This window comes from Canis aureus, chromosome 2 (assembly GCF_053574225.1).
Source record: "Canis aureus isolate CA01 chromosome 2, VMU_Caureus_v.1.0, whole genome shotgun sequence".
Taxonomy (NCBI): Eukaryota; Metazoa; Chordata; class Mammalia; order Carnivora; family Canidae; genus Canis; species Canis aureus.
Window position 1 is genome coordinate 73,285,371 of NC_135612.1, and position 16,816 is coordinate 73,302,186.

At 36.3% G+C, this 16,816-nt stretch overlaps 1 protein-coding gene and 1 pseudogene across 14 annotated transcripts in view; both read right to left on the reverse strand.

Moving 5' to 3' along the window:
- N4BP2 (NEDD4 binding protein 2) overlaps positions 1 to 16,816 on the reverse strand; it is a 78,139-nt gene that overhangs the window by 5,084 nt on the left and 56,239 nt on the right. For 12 of the 14 annotated variants that reach the window (XM_077878942.1, XM_077878953.1, XM_077878907.1 and 9 more), the window contains 3 exons: positions 14,498 to 14,636; positions 10,153 to 10,341; positions 9,019 to 9,187 (listed from right to left, as the gene is read on the reverse strand). In XM_077878942.1, the coding sequence (XP_077735068.1) occupies positions 9,019 to 9,187; positions 10,153 to 10,341; positions 14,498 to 14,636 (497 nt within the window). Of the gene's footprint in view, positions 1 to 9,018; positions 9,188 to 9,490; positions 9,642 to 10,152; positions 10,342 to 14,497; positions 14,637 to 16,816 lie in introns of those variants that run through there. The other 2 variants (XR_013368714.1, XR_013368715.1) reach the window with 2 other exon arrangements.
- LOC144301851 (U1 small nuclear ribonucleoprotein C pseudogene) lies at positions 5 to 9,005 on the reverse strand (annotated as a pseudogene).

The following is a 16,816-nucleotide window of genomic DNA, read 5'->3' on the forward strand; positions in this document are numbered from 1 at the left end:
TTATAACAGGAATTGGAAGAGTTAAAATTCATTTATCTTACGTTCTCAATAGAAAACAAACTTTACTCAAACACATATGAAACTACTTTTTTTTTTTTTAACTAAAACAGTTGGCAATTTTATTTTCACATTTCACAATACAAATGAAAATTTGTGCCTTTTTTTTGGTCCCACTACTCCCCTGCAAAAACTGTTCTCTGATAGGAAGGGGAAGCAAGTCTTCCTTGTCATGCTGTTAGAAAACACCCAGAGTCACAGCACCATGATCTCCTGATGAAGTAGAACAAGTAATATAAAATGAATATAAAGAGGTTCCTATCTCTCCTTATCTGTCTGGTCGAGTCATTCCTGGCCAAGTGGGCACCATCTTGGGATGGGCAGGAGGTCTCATCATTGGGGGCCCAGGCATCATTGGCATGTGGCCTCCCATAGGTGGCCTCATTCCAGGAACAGGTCCCATTGGCATCATCCCAGGAGGAGGAGGGCCCATCATTGGCATCATGGGAGGGCCCCCAATATGGCGGGCCTGCATCATACCAGGGCAAGGAGGACCCGGGAGACTGGGGGGAGGTGGGATCATTGCCCCTGCAGGAGGAGGAGCAGAAAATGGAGTAGGAGGCATCTTTCCTTGTTGAAATGCAGTAGTTGTTTTGTTGATCAGGCTCTGAGTCTGTTCTTCCATCCATTTCTGATAGTAGTCTTTCACATTCTCTTTGTGTTTCCTACCACTGCAGTGTGTCTTTCTCACAGATGGAGATTCATGGGTGAGGTATGTGTCATAGTAGTCACAATAAAACTTAGGCATGTTGCTCTGCATGCCATTGGCTACTCTGTCCCCGTGAAATTACTTTCATGGGGATTTAAAAATTTATAATTTCAAAAAGCCCCCAAAATTGATGTTTTTAAATGTAGGTTTCATCTATACTGTTTAAGTATGGCAACCTCAAAGCAACTCATCCACCTAAACACAAGTGAAATTTCTTCCCCTGTGGGGAAGGAGATTTCTGTGTGCTACCAGAATTTCTCTCTAAAGTAATGATAATGACAATAATAATATTAATGATATCTAACAATTATTATATACTTGGAGTCAGGCATTGCTTTAAGTAACTTATATTTATTAACAGAGAATCTTCACAATGACCCTTTTTTAATTACTCTCAAGCCAGCCAGCTTTGGTCTAATCTGAATAGCAGCTTTGCCACCAAATGACTGTGTGGTATGACCATGGACAAGTTACTTAGCCTATTTGTGCCTGTTTCCTTATCAGTAAAATGGGATATAGCCTTACTGTTAGAGATAATCAATTGTTAAGAAACTCTTCCAAGGGCACCAGGCTGGCTCAGTCAAAAGAGCATGTAACTCTTGACCTCAGTGTTGTGAGTTCGAGTCCTATATAGAGATTACTAAAAAGATAAATAAAACTTAAAAAAAAGAAGGGAGAAGAAACTCCTCCAAAGAGATGCTTTTTAAATATCAAATGAGCCTAGGCCTCTTATGAATACAGCTCCAGCTTTGGATATGACCGTGTGAAAAGTTATAACCCAAAGTTATAAACCAAGTGTATAAACCCAAAAAGTTGATAACAGCTGCAAAAAAATAACAAAAACACTGTTAAATAAGAGTTGACTTAATGAATTTAATAAATACTTGTTCCTCGGGATGCCCGGGTGGCTCTCTGTGGTTTAGCGTCTACCTTCGGCTCAGGGACGATCTCAGGGTTCTGGGGATCGAGTTCCGCATCCAAGTCCCTCCTCTGCCTATGTCTCTAACCTCTCTGTCTCTCATGAATGAATAAATAAAATCTCTTTTTAAAAAATGTGTTCCTCAGTTATAAAGAGCACAAGTTTTGACCTTTAGTGTAAAATACATATACACATAATATATTCTATATTCTGCTCATTAAGTTGCCCTGAGACTCCTACAGATCCACAGATACTTTTTCAAGTCTCATATCTCCCAGGTAACGTTTAGCCCAGAACTTTAAGAGGTATGTTGCTCTTGCATTTGTAATTCTTTCTTTGCTTAAGATCCCCATTTCTACTCTAGTCCATATCCATTACTTTAAGCAACATTTTGTTTAAAATTCAACTCTTCCTGAGTGCTGGCCACATAGGGTATTCACTTTGTAAAAAATCTTTATTCTATATAATTATTACTTGTACACTGTTCTTTATGGTTGTGCTATTAGAAGGTTTACTTAAAAGAACTCAGGACAGGACTCCTAGCTCAGTGGTTGAGCGTCTGCCTTTAGCTCAGGGCATGATCCTGGAGTCCCTGGATCAGGTCCCATATCGGGCTTCCTACATGATGGAGCCTGCTTCTCCCTCTGCCTATGTCTCTGCCTCTCCTTCTCTCTCTCTCATGAATAAATTAAATCTTTAAACAAACAAAAAACCTCAAATCTTATAAGTACACATAATTCACTCTCATCACTCTTTCACTGCTGTTCCCCTTATCAGTGAGGGCAGTCATTACCCATAATTCACTCTCATCACTCTTTCACTGCTGCTCCCCTTATCAGTGAGGGCAGTCATTTATATCACCTCCTTTTTAAATTCACTGCTCTGAAAATGTTCCACAGCTGAATCACATGCCTGAGATAAAGTAGCTGTTCAAAGGATGTTTGTTGAATGAATTAATGTGTATATTTAAAGGTTCCCAAATTTCAGGCTATTCTTAACATTTGTCACTTAAAAAAAAACACACACACACACACACAAAAAAAAATTAAGGGGCTCCTGGATAACTCAGTAGGTTAGGCATCTGTCTTTGGCTCATGTCATGATCCCAGGGTCACAGGATCAAGCCCCAAGTTGTGTTCCCTGCTCAGTGGGGAGCCTGCTTCTATCTCTGTCTCTCCATCCTATTCTGTTCCCACTATCTCTCTCTCTCAAATAAATAAATAAAATCTTAAAAAAACACTATTTAAACCATTTTCAATCCTAGCTCAGACTTATTTCACTTATAAATATTTTAGTACTTACTTCAAAAGGATAAGGACTTTTTTTAAAGATTTTATTTATTTATTCATGAGAGACTCATAGAGAGAAAGAGAGAGAGAGAGAAAAAGAGAGAGGCAGAGACACATGCAGAGGTAGAAGCAGGCTCCATGCAGTGAGCCCGACATGGGACTCGATCCCGGAACCCCAGTATCACACCCTGGGCCAAAGGCAGGCAGGCAGGCGCTCAACCCCTGAGCCACCCAAGGATTTCCCAGGATAAGGACTCTTTAAAAAAAAAAAAAAAATCACAATGTCACCCATGCTGTATTTTAAAAACAGTTCCGTAATATCATGTTTCTAAAAATAGCTAAAAGTTTCCCTCAAAAAAATGTTTTTACAGTGGTTTGCCTATATCGTGGTTGAAACAAGTTGACACACCACATTTGGTTGATATATTTCTGAAGTAATTTTTAATCTAAATGTTCCCACCACCCTGGGATTTTCTTTATGGTTTGTTGAAAATTTTGGATCGTTTATTTTTAGTCTGAATATTGTTGACTGTATCCTGATGGTGCCATTTAACCTGTTCCTCTGTTCCCTGTAAATCCCTATAAAGTAGGAAAATTGCAAAGATAGTGGTGATGCATATTCCATAAGGGTCAGATATATTTTTGTTTTCACCCCCAAGTTTGACAATCATCTTTTATAACTAAAAGCAACAGGGGAGCCCCAAATTTCCCCTGCATGTATTTCTATTCAAGAATACTACCATCTGGTGGTGACTGAGAGCAACTACAGACTACCACAGGTGGCAACTCAGGGCTAGGCCTGGCTTCAGAACAGGTTTGTATCTTGGGTCTGACCAAGTATCACCTTACACAAGTTATTTAACTTTTTTTTTCTTGTAATCTTTTTTTGAAATACAACTGATATACCATAAAGTTCATTTTTTTTAAATGTATGGTTCAGTGGTTTTTAGTATAGCACAATATTGTGCAACCATAAACACTAATTCCAGAACATTCTATCATCTCAGAAAAGTTCTATACTTGTTAGTTGTCACTCCCCATTCCATACTTTACAGCCCCAGCAAGTACTAATGTACTTTCTGTTTCTATTGGTTTCTCTATTCTGAACATTTCACATGAATGATAATCATATAAAAAGTGGCCCTTTTGTACCTGGTTTCTTTCACAAAGCATGTTTACAAGGTTCATCCATGTTGTAGCATATTACCCTACTTCATTTCTTTTTCTGACCGACTAATATTCCATTGTATAGATACACCAAATTTTGTCCTTTCATCAGTTGCTGGATGGACATTTGGTTGTTTCCACTTTTAGGCTATTGTAAACATTCATGTACAAGTTTACGTATGAATGAATGATGTTTTCAATTGTCTGGTGTACATAACTAGTAGCAGAACATCTGGGTCATATGGTAACTCTATGTTTAAGCTTTTGCGGAATGCCAACCTTTTCCACCATGGCCGCACCATTTTACATTCCCACTTGCAACAAAAAGGGTTCCAATTATCCACATCTTTACTAACATTTATTATTTTACATTTTATTAAACTTTTAACTCATTAGTTTCCTCATCTATAAAATGAAAAGAATATCTACCCTTTATTTATTTATTTAGAAATTTTTGGGGGGTAATGAATGAAACTCAACAATGATGATTCAATAATTCCTGGCCATAAAAGACAGATTTTAATAATCAACTATACAATAAGCATTTTAGAAATACTGGGATACACAAAACTGTAAGAGGCTGTTAATGGGGAACCTGGACAGCAAGAAATGACAGTGTAGGTAAGTAGTCAGAAAAAGAGGAGTGAGTGCTTGGGTGGCTCAGTAAGGTAAGCATCTGCTTTTGGCTAGGGTCATGATCCCAGAGTCCTAGGACTGAGCCCCACACTGGGTTCTCTACTCATTGAGGAGTCTGCTTCTCCCCCTGCCCCTCCCTCTGTCCCGCATGCTCTCTCTCTCAGATTTTTTAAAACTTTCAAAAAAAAAAAGGAGAAGGAGCAAAATACAAGATGAGAATGGGGAGGTAGGCAAGGAAGAGACTATATAGAGATTTGGGAGTTTATGCTAAATGTAACACGGCAACCTGTACTTTTGTATCGCAATGCTAATTACTTTGTAACTATTTGTTCACTGTCATGTACCTTACTAGACAGCAAATTCCATAAAAATAGGGACCATGTTTCTTTAACTGCTCTATCCTTGATGCCTAGAAGATAATCAAATTTTTATTGAGTAAATTATTTATTCACCCTCTATAGACAGAATATTCTCTTATAATACTTCTATATAATAAGTTTTCTTTTCTCCAGATTAAATAATATATTTAAACTGCTTAGATTTTTAATTTTCTAATCTTTATTATTACTGTTTTCTAGATTTTCTCAAAGGTTTCCAAAATTCTATTTAAAAAAACACCAGGGGATAGAGATCCTTTATCAAGGAATGTCTGCTAATAAATACAGAATGGGGCAGCCCAGGTAGCATAGTGGTTTAGCGCCTGCCTTCATCCCAGGGCATGATCCTGGAGACCGGGGATCGAGTCCCACATCGGGCTCCCTGTGGGGAGCTTGCTTCTCCCTCTGCCTGTGTTTCTGCCTCTCTCTCTCTCTCTCATGAATAAATGAATAAAATCTTTAAAAAATAATAATAATACCAATAATAAACACAGAATGCACACAAATTACAAAACACCATTATGTAACCACCAATATAATAACTGATTCATTCAAGGACCATCTAATATTACTGGTGATGCTAATGGATGCTAATATTACTAGGTGAAATACTAATGGATGCTAATATTACTAGGTGAAATACTGCAAGAAAACAATTATTCACACAGCTGCCAAGTATCAAATGCCAAAAACTACTAGTTAATTACAAAGAAAAAGGACATTTACATAGAGAAATCCATTTGATTTCTAGAGTTCCACCTTAGCTAAGAAATCAAACTTAAGGGAGACAGAACATAAAGACTCCTAACTCTGGGAAACGAACTGGGGGTGGTGGAAGGGGAGGAGGGCGGGGGGTGGGGGTGAGTGGCTGATGGGCACTGATGGGGACACTTGATGGGATGAGCACTGGGTGTTATTCTGTATGTTGGTAAATTGAACATCAATAAAAATTATTTTATTAAAAAAAAAAGAAATCAAACTTAACACCAATAATGGGGCAAACTATGTGTGTGTGTGTGTGTGTGTGTGTATCTCGATGTGTTCACCAAGGATAACTCAATATCACCTATGTAATTTCACCAACAAAATTAACTGAATCTAATCATGAAGAAAGAATCAGACAAAACTATAGGTCAATCTACCAAAGGCTGGGAGTCTTCAAAAATGTCAACAACACAGAAGACAAAAATAGGCAGAGGAACTGTTCCTTTTTTTTTTTTTTAAGTAATCTCTACACCCAATGTGGAGCTCGAACTCATGACCCTAAGATCGAGAGTCACATGCTCTACTGACTGAGCTAGTCAGGTACCCCAAACAATTTCTATACTCCTGAAGGATATGGGGCAATCAACTGGAACATGTGATGTCTGACCGGATCCTGCCTTAAAGGAGGAAAAAATGGCACAACTACATAAGACATTTCCATACAGCTGGAAAATGAATGTGGCCTGCGTATTAGACAATATTATTTTAACAATGTTAAATGACCTTAAAAGTGACAATGGTACTGTGGTTATGTAGGAGAATGGATTTGTTCTCAAGAGATAAACATGTTGAGGTATTTAGAGGTAAAGTACCAAGATGTTTAATAACTTATTTTCAAATGCCTCAGCAAAAAGTAATTTTAAAGAAATTAAACAAATGTGGCCAAATGTTAACAAGGCATCAATCTAGGTAAAGGATATATGAATGTTTACTATATGATTATTTCAATTTCTCTATGGGTTCATAATTTTTAATACAAAAAGGCAAGGAAAAAGATAGCAATAAGAATATACATGGTGATATGCAAAGTAAAGTTCACTGTAACATTATAACTAAATGTGAGAGAGGAATGGATACATTATGATGCACTCACAGAATACTATATAGCAGCTACAATTTTAAAAATCAGACCAGGGCAGCCCTGGTAGCTCAGTGGGTTTAGTGCCGCCTCCAGCCCAGGGCTTGATCCTGGAGACCCGGGATCGAGTCCCACATCAGGCTCCCTGGATGGAGCCTGCTTCTCCCTCTGCCTGTGTCTCTGCCTCTCTCTCTCTCTCTCTCTGTGTGTCTCTATGAATAAATAAAATGTTTAAATAAATAAATAAGTAAGTAAATAAATACATAAATAAATAAATGAAGTCAGACCATCAACAAGAGTATATCCTGAAAACCATATTGGGTAAAAATAAAGTTTGGTTTCAGATATAGTGTGAAACCACATATATTCACTTTTTAAAATGCACAAATGAAATACTATAGACTGATTATTGATGAATCTACCTATAGTAAAGGTACTTTAAAAACTAGGCAAGAACCAAACTGAAAGATTTTATTTCTACTAGAAAGAGAAGAAAGAGAAAATGATTGGGGAAAAAAGGGGGCATCTGAATGGCTCAGTTGGTAAAGCATGCCAACTCTTGGCCTCAAGGTTGTGGGTTCAAGACCCACATTAGTGTAAAGATTATTTAAAAGTAAATAAAATAAAATCTTAAAAATACCTGGAAAAGAATACAAAGGGAAGAGTAAAAATAAAATATAAAGCATACATGGTAAAATGTTATTACTTGGATTCATGGGTACTTAGGTGTTTTATTCTATTACTGTAAACTTTTCAACATGGTTTTTATGATAAACAGATGAACTCCCAATCTCTATATCAATCATATTTAATCAAGTATTTAATTAATTACAAATGATATATGCTCAATTGACAAACCTGTATAAAGTATAGTACAAAGCCTCCCTATACGCATATTATATATATAATATTATATATGTATAAGTTAACCAGAAAAATATAGCTATCAGTGAGAGGGCAGGGTTATGGAGCTACGAGGTCATAGCCGAAGCATGGGACTCCATGTCTCCAAAATAAAATGGAAGATAAAGAAAAAGTCAACTGAGAATTCAAAAATACTCTAGTAAGGATAAAAGGCGATGACTTCTAGTATTGGAGTCTGGAGTAACTAAAACAGATTGAATTTTTCTAAATGCTACCATCTGATAATGAAAAAGAAACAAGATACTTTAATGTATATGAAGTACATGATATTGGATGGAAAAAGATCCTCACCCAAAGCCCTGGGAATAAGAAGAACTTAGAGAAGAAGCAGGGGCCCTTCCTTGACCTGTGAAGACCAAACACAAGCAAAAGGGAAAAAGGGAGCACCTCCATAGTACAAACACTCAGAAAGCCTAACTTCTATAATAATTCTGTAAAACTATCACCTTATTTACTTCTGCATTTTATTAAATACCTATCAAACAACTGACATCTCATAAATATCTATTAGCTTCAGGATGCCTGGGTGGCTCAGCAGTTGAGTGTCTGCCTTTGGCTCAGGGTGTGACCCCAGAGTCCCAGGATCAAGTCCCATATCAGGCTTCCTGCATGGAGCCTGCTTCTCCCTCTGCCTATGTCTCTGTCTCTCTCTCTCTGTATCTCTCGTGAATAAATATATAAAAAAACCTTTTAAAAAACTATCGATTAGCTTTAATAAATGTCTACTGAACAGAGATGTAGGATATTCCTGAAAGGTTCCATTTCTAAGTCACACAGGATTCTCAGATTATACCATGCCCTCCGTTTAATAAATACAGCAAAGGAATACAAATATAACTGAAATAGGGAGTTACCTAACTAGAATTTAAATAAAAACTTCTGAAACAAACAAATATGAAATAGGAAAATAAAATGTTAATGACTATGTCAATGAGGATTCTTTTCCAAGAAGGTCCCCTTGCAGAGTGAGCCTAATACAAACATCTATAAATATGACACAGATATCCTGCAAATTCAGATTCTCCTGAATTGGCAAGTTTACTAATATAAACAAATACATATTCTATACTAAAAATTTGTCATTACTACAGTCCTACCTTCAGTCTTCTGCTGTAAAACTGTCATCAAATGTTCTATAGCTTCATCCACATGCAGCCCATGGAGGTCTAAAACATTCTGTGGCAGCAGGGAGGCATTGACTTTCTCAAAGATCTCCACAGCAGCAAGGTGATTGGCTTCTTTCATCTTCTGCTCATGGAGACTACCCTTTTATTATAAACAGATCACCAGTAAAAACTTTTGGTATTTGCTACTTAGAAGGCAATAAGGAAACAAACAGTTCCCCAAATAAAAGGTAGAATAAAAAAAGGGAATAACATATCCAAAATTTTAAATAATGCAATGGGCTAATATGCAAGAATGCACCAAAATTTAAGTGAATTTTATTGAGTTAATAACATAGTTCTTAAAATACTAAATCATCATTTCTAATATATTTTCTGATCTAAAAAATCACTGAAGAGGAAGACTTAAACATCACCTATCTCAAGAAGGAATCCATCAGTTTACCTTTTGATAATCCTGGTCTCATTCCTTTCAACACCTTGTGGTTACCCCCGAAGCCTTTCCTCAAGGTATGTTACTGGGGCTCACAGGGTTATACCAGTTTGATACCTTTCTCCCCTCTATCAAAAAAGCAAGGCATTATGGAACCACAAAGCTAAAAAGGAAATCAGACAAGTTTCTTGTAATACCATGTCCAATGAGCCTGAGTCAAAATTTTACTTCCTTGAAAGACATTAATGTAACTTTTCCTGACCATAAAAGTGATACACTACTAAATATTCAAATATAACAGAAAGCACAAGTCCCCTGTAATTCTACCCGGAGATGGTCAAGATTAACATTCTGTTGTCTTTCCTTCAGAAAACCTGTATCTGTTTAGAAGCAGTGCTGACAGAATTTATCCTAAGGAAAATATGGACTGTCAGAATAAACTAATTCATGTAAGCCATAAATGCAAAAGAAACCATAGAAATTGAGCATTTCAAAGGAGAGGTAATTCTCAGAACCTTACATTGCTTATACATTAGGATATCTTATGTCCCTTATATAAGCTACATTCCCCAGATAACTTAATCTAGTACAATAAGAGTATTACCTGCTTTAGGACACTATTCATACATCATTAAGTGACAAAGAAAGAAACAGTAATCACTTTTCCTTTTTACCTGCTGGGCATAAAACGTGGCAACGTGTTTTTTCCCCATCCGATAAGCTTCTTTCGCTTTGCTGTAGCATTCCATCCTCTTCTGTTGGTGCAGAAAAGCCTCTGCCCTGTAGTCATTGTACTCTGGGTACTCAAAATCCTGGAAAGATGGTTCACTTGGTATATCTTCAGTCTCTTTCGATTTCTTTGCCTATAAGATGTTATAGAATAAATAAAATACAAAGAAAGTAAAAAAATACAGGCTTTTCCTTCAGAAAATGTGTATGAAAACTGTGGTCCACAATTTTTTACCTTTCTTCTCAGAAAACAGACTCTCCCAAAGTCTACCTAGTAAGTCATGCACTTAGCAACTACATTAACTTTTTCATGCTATAAGGTACCTCTTCTTTAGTCACTCTTATCTTAAAAGATGTTGAAAAGTTTTCTAAAATTATCAAAATATAATTAGGTCACAAAATCAAACCAAAAAAGAAAACACAAGATCTTCAAAGAATAAAACTCAATTAGCTAATGCAAAATTTTCCAAATTTTAGTTTGTAAACCTATAGAGTCTAGTCACTGAAAGTAGTAATGGTATATTTCAATTTATATGTTTTAAAAAACGATCAATAAAATAATTAAATAATATTCTTTTTAAAACATAAAGGCACGGGGATCCCTGGGTGGTGCAGCAGTTTGGCACCTGCCCATGGAGACCCGGGATCGAATCCCACGTCGGGCTCCCGGTGCATGGAGCCTGCTTCTCCCTCTGCCTGTGTCTCTGCCTCTCTCTCTCTGTGTCTCTCAAGAATAAATATTTAAAAAAAAAAAAAAACTAATTAAGGAGTAAAATAAAGGTATCCGCATACTTCTAATTCATTATCAAAGTCAAAAATCTATAAATAGGGTTGTCTGAGTAGTTCAGTGAGTTAGGTGGCTGACCAGCTCAGGTTCTGGGATCAAGCCCAGTGTTGGGTTCTGCACTCAGTAAGGAGTCTGCTTTTCCCTCTCCCTCTGCCCCTCCACCTGTTCATTCTCTCTCTCAAATAAATAAAATCTTTTTTAAAAACCTGTAAATAACAATTGATTTATTTTTACAAAATACCCAATCTATTTTTTTAAAAAAGATTTTATTTATTTATTCATGAGACACAGAGAGAGGGGCAGAGACATAGGCAGAGGGAGAGGCAGGCTCCTCACAGGGAGTCCGATGTGGAACTCGATCCCCGGACCAGGGATCACACCCTGAGCCAAAGGCAGACGCTCAACCACTGAGCCACCCAGGCGTCCCAATACTCAATCTACTTTATGAAAGAACACAAGGCTCTCTCTCACATAATATTCATAGACCTACATCCTTATGTCATTCTCACCAGTACTTAATAACAAGCTTGTTTCATATTAATGTTTAAAATGTTTTTAAGATTTTATTTACTTATCCATGAGAGACACAGAGAGAGAGCGGGGCAGAGACACAGACAGAGGGAGAAGCAGGCTCCACGCAGGGAGCCCAACACAGGACTCGATCCTGAGTCTCCAGGATCTCACCCTGGGCCGAAGGTGGCGTTAAAACACTGTGCTACCTGGGCTGCCCTATGTTTAAATTTCTATGAATATATGGTTTGCATCTCTAATAAAAATCAAAGATTTTGCAAGAAGAGGATAATGAAAATGCTTTCTATGACTTTTGAAAAGTCACAGTGCTTAACAGTATGAACATAAATATTTCCTAGCATTAGAGTCTCTGTTGGCGTTCAGACTAAAAAATGCAAATCACATTCGGTTCTCTGGGAAGAGATGCTTCATTTCTTATTCTTGAAAAAGAAAAACATAGTATATGAGAAATGCTTTCTCAAATAGCTACTCTCTTTCAAAATAAAATAAAACCATGATTTATTTCTATATCCATTTCATAGTGATGTGGTTTATTACTATAACACCATTAACAAGGGCCAAGTGAAATACACGCTTCTTGGGGTTGTGGTTGTGAGTTTGAGCCCCATGTTAGACATGTGGAGACTAGACTGACAAATAAATGAATGAATGAATGAATGAATGAATGAATGAATAAATAAATAAGCTTAAAAAAAATCCAGCCATTTTCTCTATAGAAATTGGCAAGCTGATCCTAAATTCACATGGAACTGCAAAGGCACCAGAAGAAGCAAAACAATCTTAAGAAAAGACCATAGTTGGAAACTTATATTTCCTAATTCAAAACTTATTACAAAGCTACAATAATAAGGCAATGTGGTATTGATATGATGACAGACATACAGATCAATGGAACAGAACTGATAGTCTAGCAATAAATTTACAGTCAATTCATTTTTGACAAGGGTGCTAAAGAAAATTCAGAGGGGGAAAAACAGTTTTTGTAATAAGTAGTTCTGTGACAACTGGATATCCACATGCAAAAGTATGAACTTGGACTCCATCTTACACCATATTAACTCAAAATGGATCAAGGATCTAAATGTAAGCACTAAAATTATAAAATTTTAGAAAAAAAACAAAAACAAAACTCCAAAAAACATAACAAAAGACAATATAAAAAAAATTTCATGACCTCAGAAGGCAACATTTTTTTTTTTTTTTAAGATTTTATTTATTCATGAGAGACACACAAGAGAGGCAGAGAGAAGCAGTATCCATGCAGGGAGCCCAACGTGGGACTCGATCCTGGGTCTCTAGGATCACACCCTGGACTGAAGGCAGCGCTAAACTGCTGAGCCACCAGGGCTGCCCAAGGCAACAGTTTCTTAAATATGACACCAAAAGTACAAGTAACAAAAGATAAATTGCACATCATCAAAATTAAAACTTTTGTGCTTCAAATGAAAGACCTCATCAAACAAGTAAAAAGACTACCCTCAGAATGGAAGACAATTTTGCAAATCACGTATCTGACAAGGGACTTGTATCTAGAATATAAAAAGAACTACAAGTCCAGAATAAACATTTTTAAGGGGCAATTAGGTGGCTCGGTGGGTTAAGTATCAAACTCTTGATTTAGGCTCAGGTCATGATCTCAGGGTCATGAGATGGAGCCCCATGTAGGGCTCCACAATCAGTGGGGAATCCACTTGAGATTCTTTCCCTCTGCACCTCCCCAAACCCCTGCCCGACTCCTGCTTTCATGTGCGCATAGTCTCTCACAAATAAATAAATACATATATACATACATACATGTCTTAATGGGCAAAGAATACAAGCAAACATTTCTTCAAAGAAGATATACAAATAACCAATAAGCACATGATAAAGTGCTCAACATCACCAGTCATCAGAGAAATGCAAATCCAAATGACAATGAGATACTACTTCTTTTATTAACCCATTTCTTTTATTTCCTGGTTCCTGATGCTTTGACATCTGGGTCCTTGCTACCCCCTGGAAAGACAGTACCCTCAACCCTGAGGTTGGCTAATTCCTAGAAATAGCAAACAACTCATCTGCTATGTAAACCAATCTAGAGCCCATAGTCTCAACCACTTCCTTTATAGGGTTCTCACTCTCAGGGCCACAATTCACGTTGCCTAATCACCCACACCAGACAGCAGAAAACCTGGGACAGTTTTACCCTCTGGTGCCTGCCGAGAATGTTCAAACTAGCCAATCCTAAACCCACTTGCCCTGCCTCACCCATTCCTCTCCACAGAAACCACAAAAAAGGCTGTGGCCACATTTCCCCTCTCCTCCCTCTGTCTCCTCACTGACTCTGGTGCTTCTACATGTGGTCCTGGGTGGCAGGCCACACCTCCTGTTTCTAGAGATCTATGGAGTATAATAAATTTCCTCCTTCATGACATTTCCAAGTCTCAGTATCTTAACATACCTGATTAAAACAAATCCCGGGTACCCTTAAGACAACTTCCACCCACTAGGGAGGCTATCATCAGAATTCAAACAAGGGTCAGAGACAATGTGGATAAATTGTAACCCTCATACATGGCTGGTGAGAACATGTTATAGCCACTTTTGGGAAAAAGTTTAGCAGTTTCTCAAATGGTTAAAAATTTCTGCCTACATATTTACACCCTAAAACCCATCATACTACCACCCCACTGCTACTCAATTAAGTCTCATACTCTACTGTAATAGAGCCTATACACAAAAAGTTACAGAAATTCAAGTGCTTGACATACACAATGATATTGAAGAAAAAAGCATGACCAACTATAAATTCACTATTTTGAGCAAACAGATATCCTAAATCAAATATATTATTGGTGGTTAAATTTCCAATCTGGTTAAAATGTGAGAAAGAATCATTAAATTATATCAATAAACCAATTGTATTTTCATATACAATGATTTACCATTATAGTAAAAATAAGTAACTTTATACTTTTTTTTTTCTATACCTTTTTCTCCTTAGACTTCTGTGTAGTATGAGAAGTGACATTCTCATTTGGGTGAACAAACTCTTGCGCTACGACCGTTTTTACAGGGTCTCCTTCAAGAACACAGTTTAGAAACTGAACTGTGTGTTCTAATGAATAGCTGTAGAGAGTTACAAATATAATGTCACTTAAAAAAATAAAAGTTATATGGAAACATTAACATAAGCAATCCTTCAAACATTTTTAGAGAATGAAAAATTTGCTTACTTCTAAGTTTTATTTTTTTTCTAAGTTTTAAACATTGACATTATATGTTCTTTATATAAAACCCTGAAACGAAATCTGACAAAGATAACCCAAGAACAGAAAATCATAGACCAATCTCACTTAATTGCTGCTGCAAAAATCATAAAATTAATTCCTACCCTGCATTTAAAGAAAAAAAAAAAAAATCAGGGGTGTCTGGCTGGCTCAATTGGTAGAGAATGTGACTCCTGATCTTGGGGTCCTGAATTCGAGGTCCATGTTAAATATAAAGATTACTTAAATAAATAAACTTTTTTTTTAAAAGAAACCATCAAAAACAAAAATCTGAAGGTAAAGGTTTTATTCTAGAAATTCACTATTATGATTGAAATACACTAATAAAAAAAAAAGAAATACACTAATAAACTAAAAAAATCTGTAGTAGATTCTCAAGCGATTATAAAAAGGCACCTATTTAAAACTCTCTCGCTAAAATACAAATTTAAGAAACATGTAAGATTGAAATATATACTATTCAAACCAGAAGTATTCCAAACATGCCACACATCAAACACACTGTACCAGTATGATAATTAAAACAATATAGTGGAAACCCAGAACCAAACATAGAGCTCAAAAGAACTGAAGTCTTTAAAAGAAAAATGTGTATTTTGGAAAAAAGCAAATAGTAGTGGTTATACTTTGTATGAGTGAGTAAAGATGATCTATTCATCCAGTTAATTATTTGGAAAAACAAGTTAAATCTCTACCTCATACCATACACATATAATTTAGAAAATTTTAAACTCATGGGTAAATGGGAAGTGCTAAATTAAAACTTTTTAACTATTAAAAATACTGAAGAAAACATTTTCATAATATTAGGGTAGGAGAGACTTCTTAAAATGACATTAAACTTGGAAACCATAAAGGAAATGATTTTCTGATAAAACACGTTAATAAAAACATGTATATGCCCGAAAAGACTAAACTAGGTTAAGTGATAAACATCAGTGTAGAAAAATAATTATAACCTATAGAAACAAAGACAACTACACATAATATATAGTGAGTTCTCACAAATATCAAAAGAAATACAAAGAAACAAACAGAAAACAGGCAAAAAGTAGTAAGTAGAAAAATTAATGAAAAAGTCTTAACTTTCCTAATAATCAAGAAATTTTAAACAACAATGAAATATTTTACCTATCAGGATGGCCAAAGTTTTAAAGATTCTTATTATCCAAGATGGGTTATACTATCAGTACATATAATTAATACAGAAAGTCCTTTAAAAAAAAAAACTGGCATTAGCTGTAAATTTTTTTTTTTTAATTTATTCATGAGACAGAGAGAGGCAGACACAAGCAGAGACAGAAGCAGACTCCATGCAGGGAGCCCGATGTGGGACTCCGATCCCAGGACTCCAGGATCATGTGCTGGGCCGAAGGCAGGCGCTTATTCACTGAACCACCCAGGCAGGCTTCCCTAGCTGTAAAACGTTTCAATGCATACACTCCAAACCAGCAATTTCACTTTAGGAACTAGCCTACAATAGTATTCATACATGTGTGCAAAAATGTATATTCAAGGAAGCTTAGTGCACCATGGTTTCAAGAAGCCCATAAAGAGGAGCATGTTCATTCAAATTACGGTACTTCTGGGGGAAAAGCATCTATCTATATAGGAATGGCAGCAGTGAAGGTTTTTTATGTGCCTTTTTTATTTTTGTAAAAAAGAAAAGTTGGAAAAGCTGAAGGGATACATTTTATTTCTGGATTTTTACAACAGAGATGACCATTATAATGGAAAACAAACAAACAAAATAAGTCTTTTTAAAAATCACTTTAAGGTTACTGTGGAATATTCTATGAACTTTAAAAAAAAAAAACTATTACTAAGTATGGACTAGAAAAATAAATACCAACAAAAAGCAGCATATAAAACCATCTATTTTTGGTGAAATACGTATTTATATATAGACACAAAAGCAAACAGGTACACACACAAGCACATACACACTAGCTGACTATGAACCAACTGCCCAAACCTGCTCACTTCCGATACTATGTACACTGCATTATGTCACTGCAC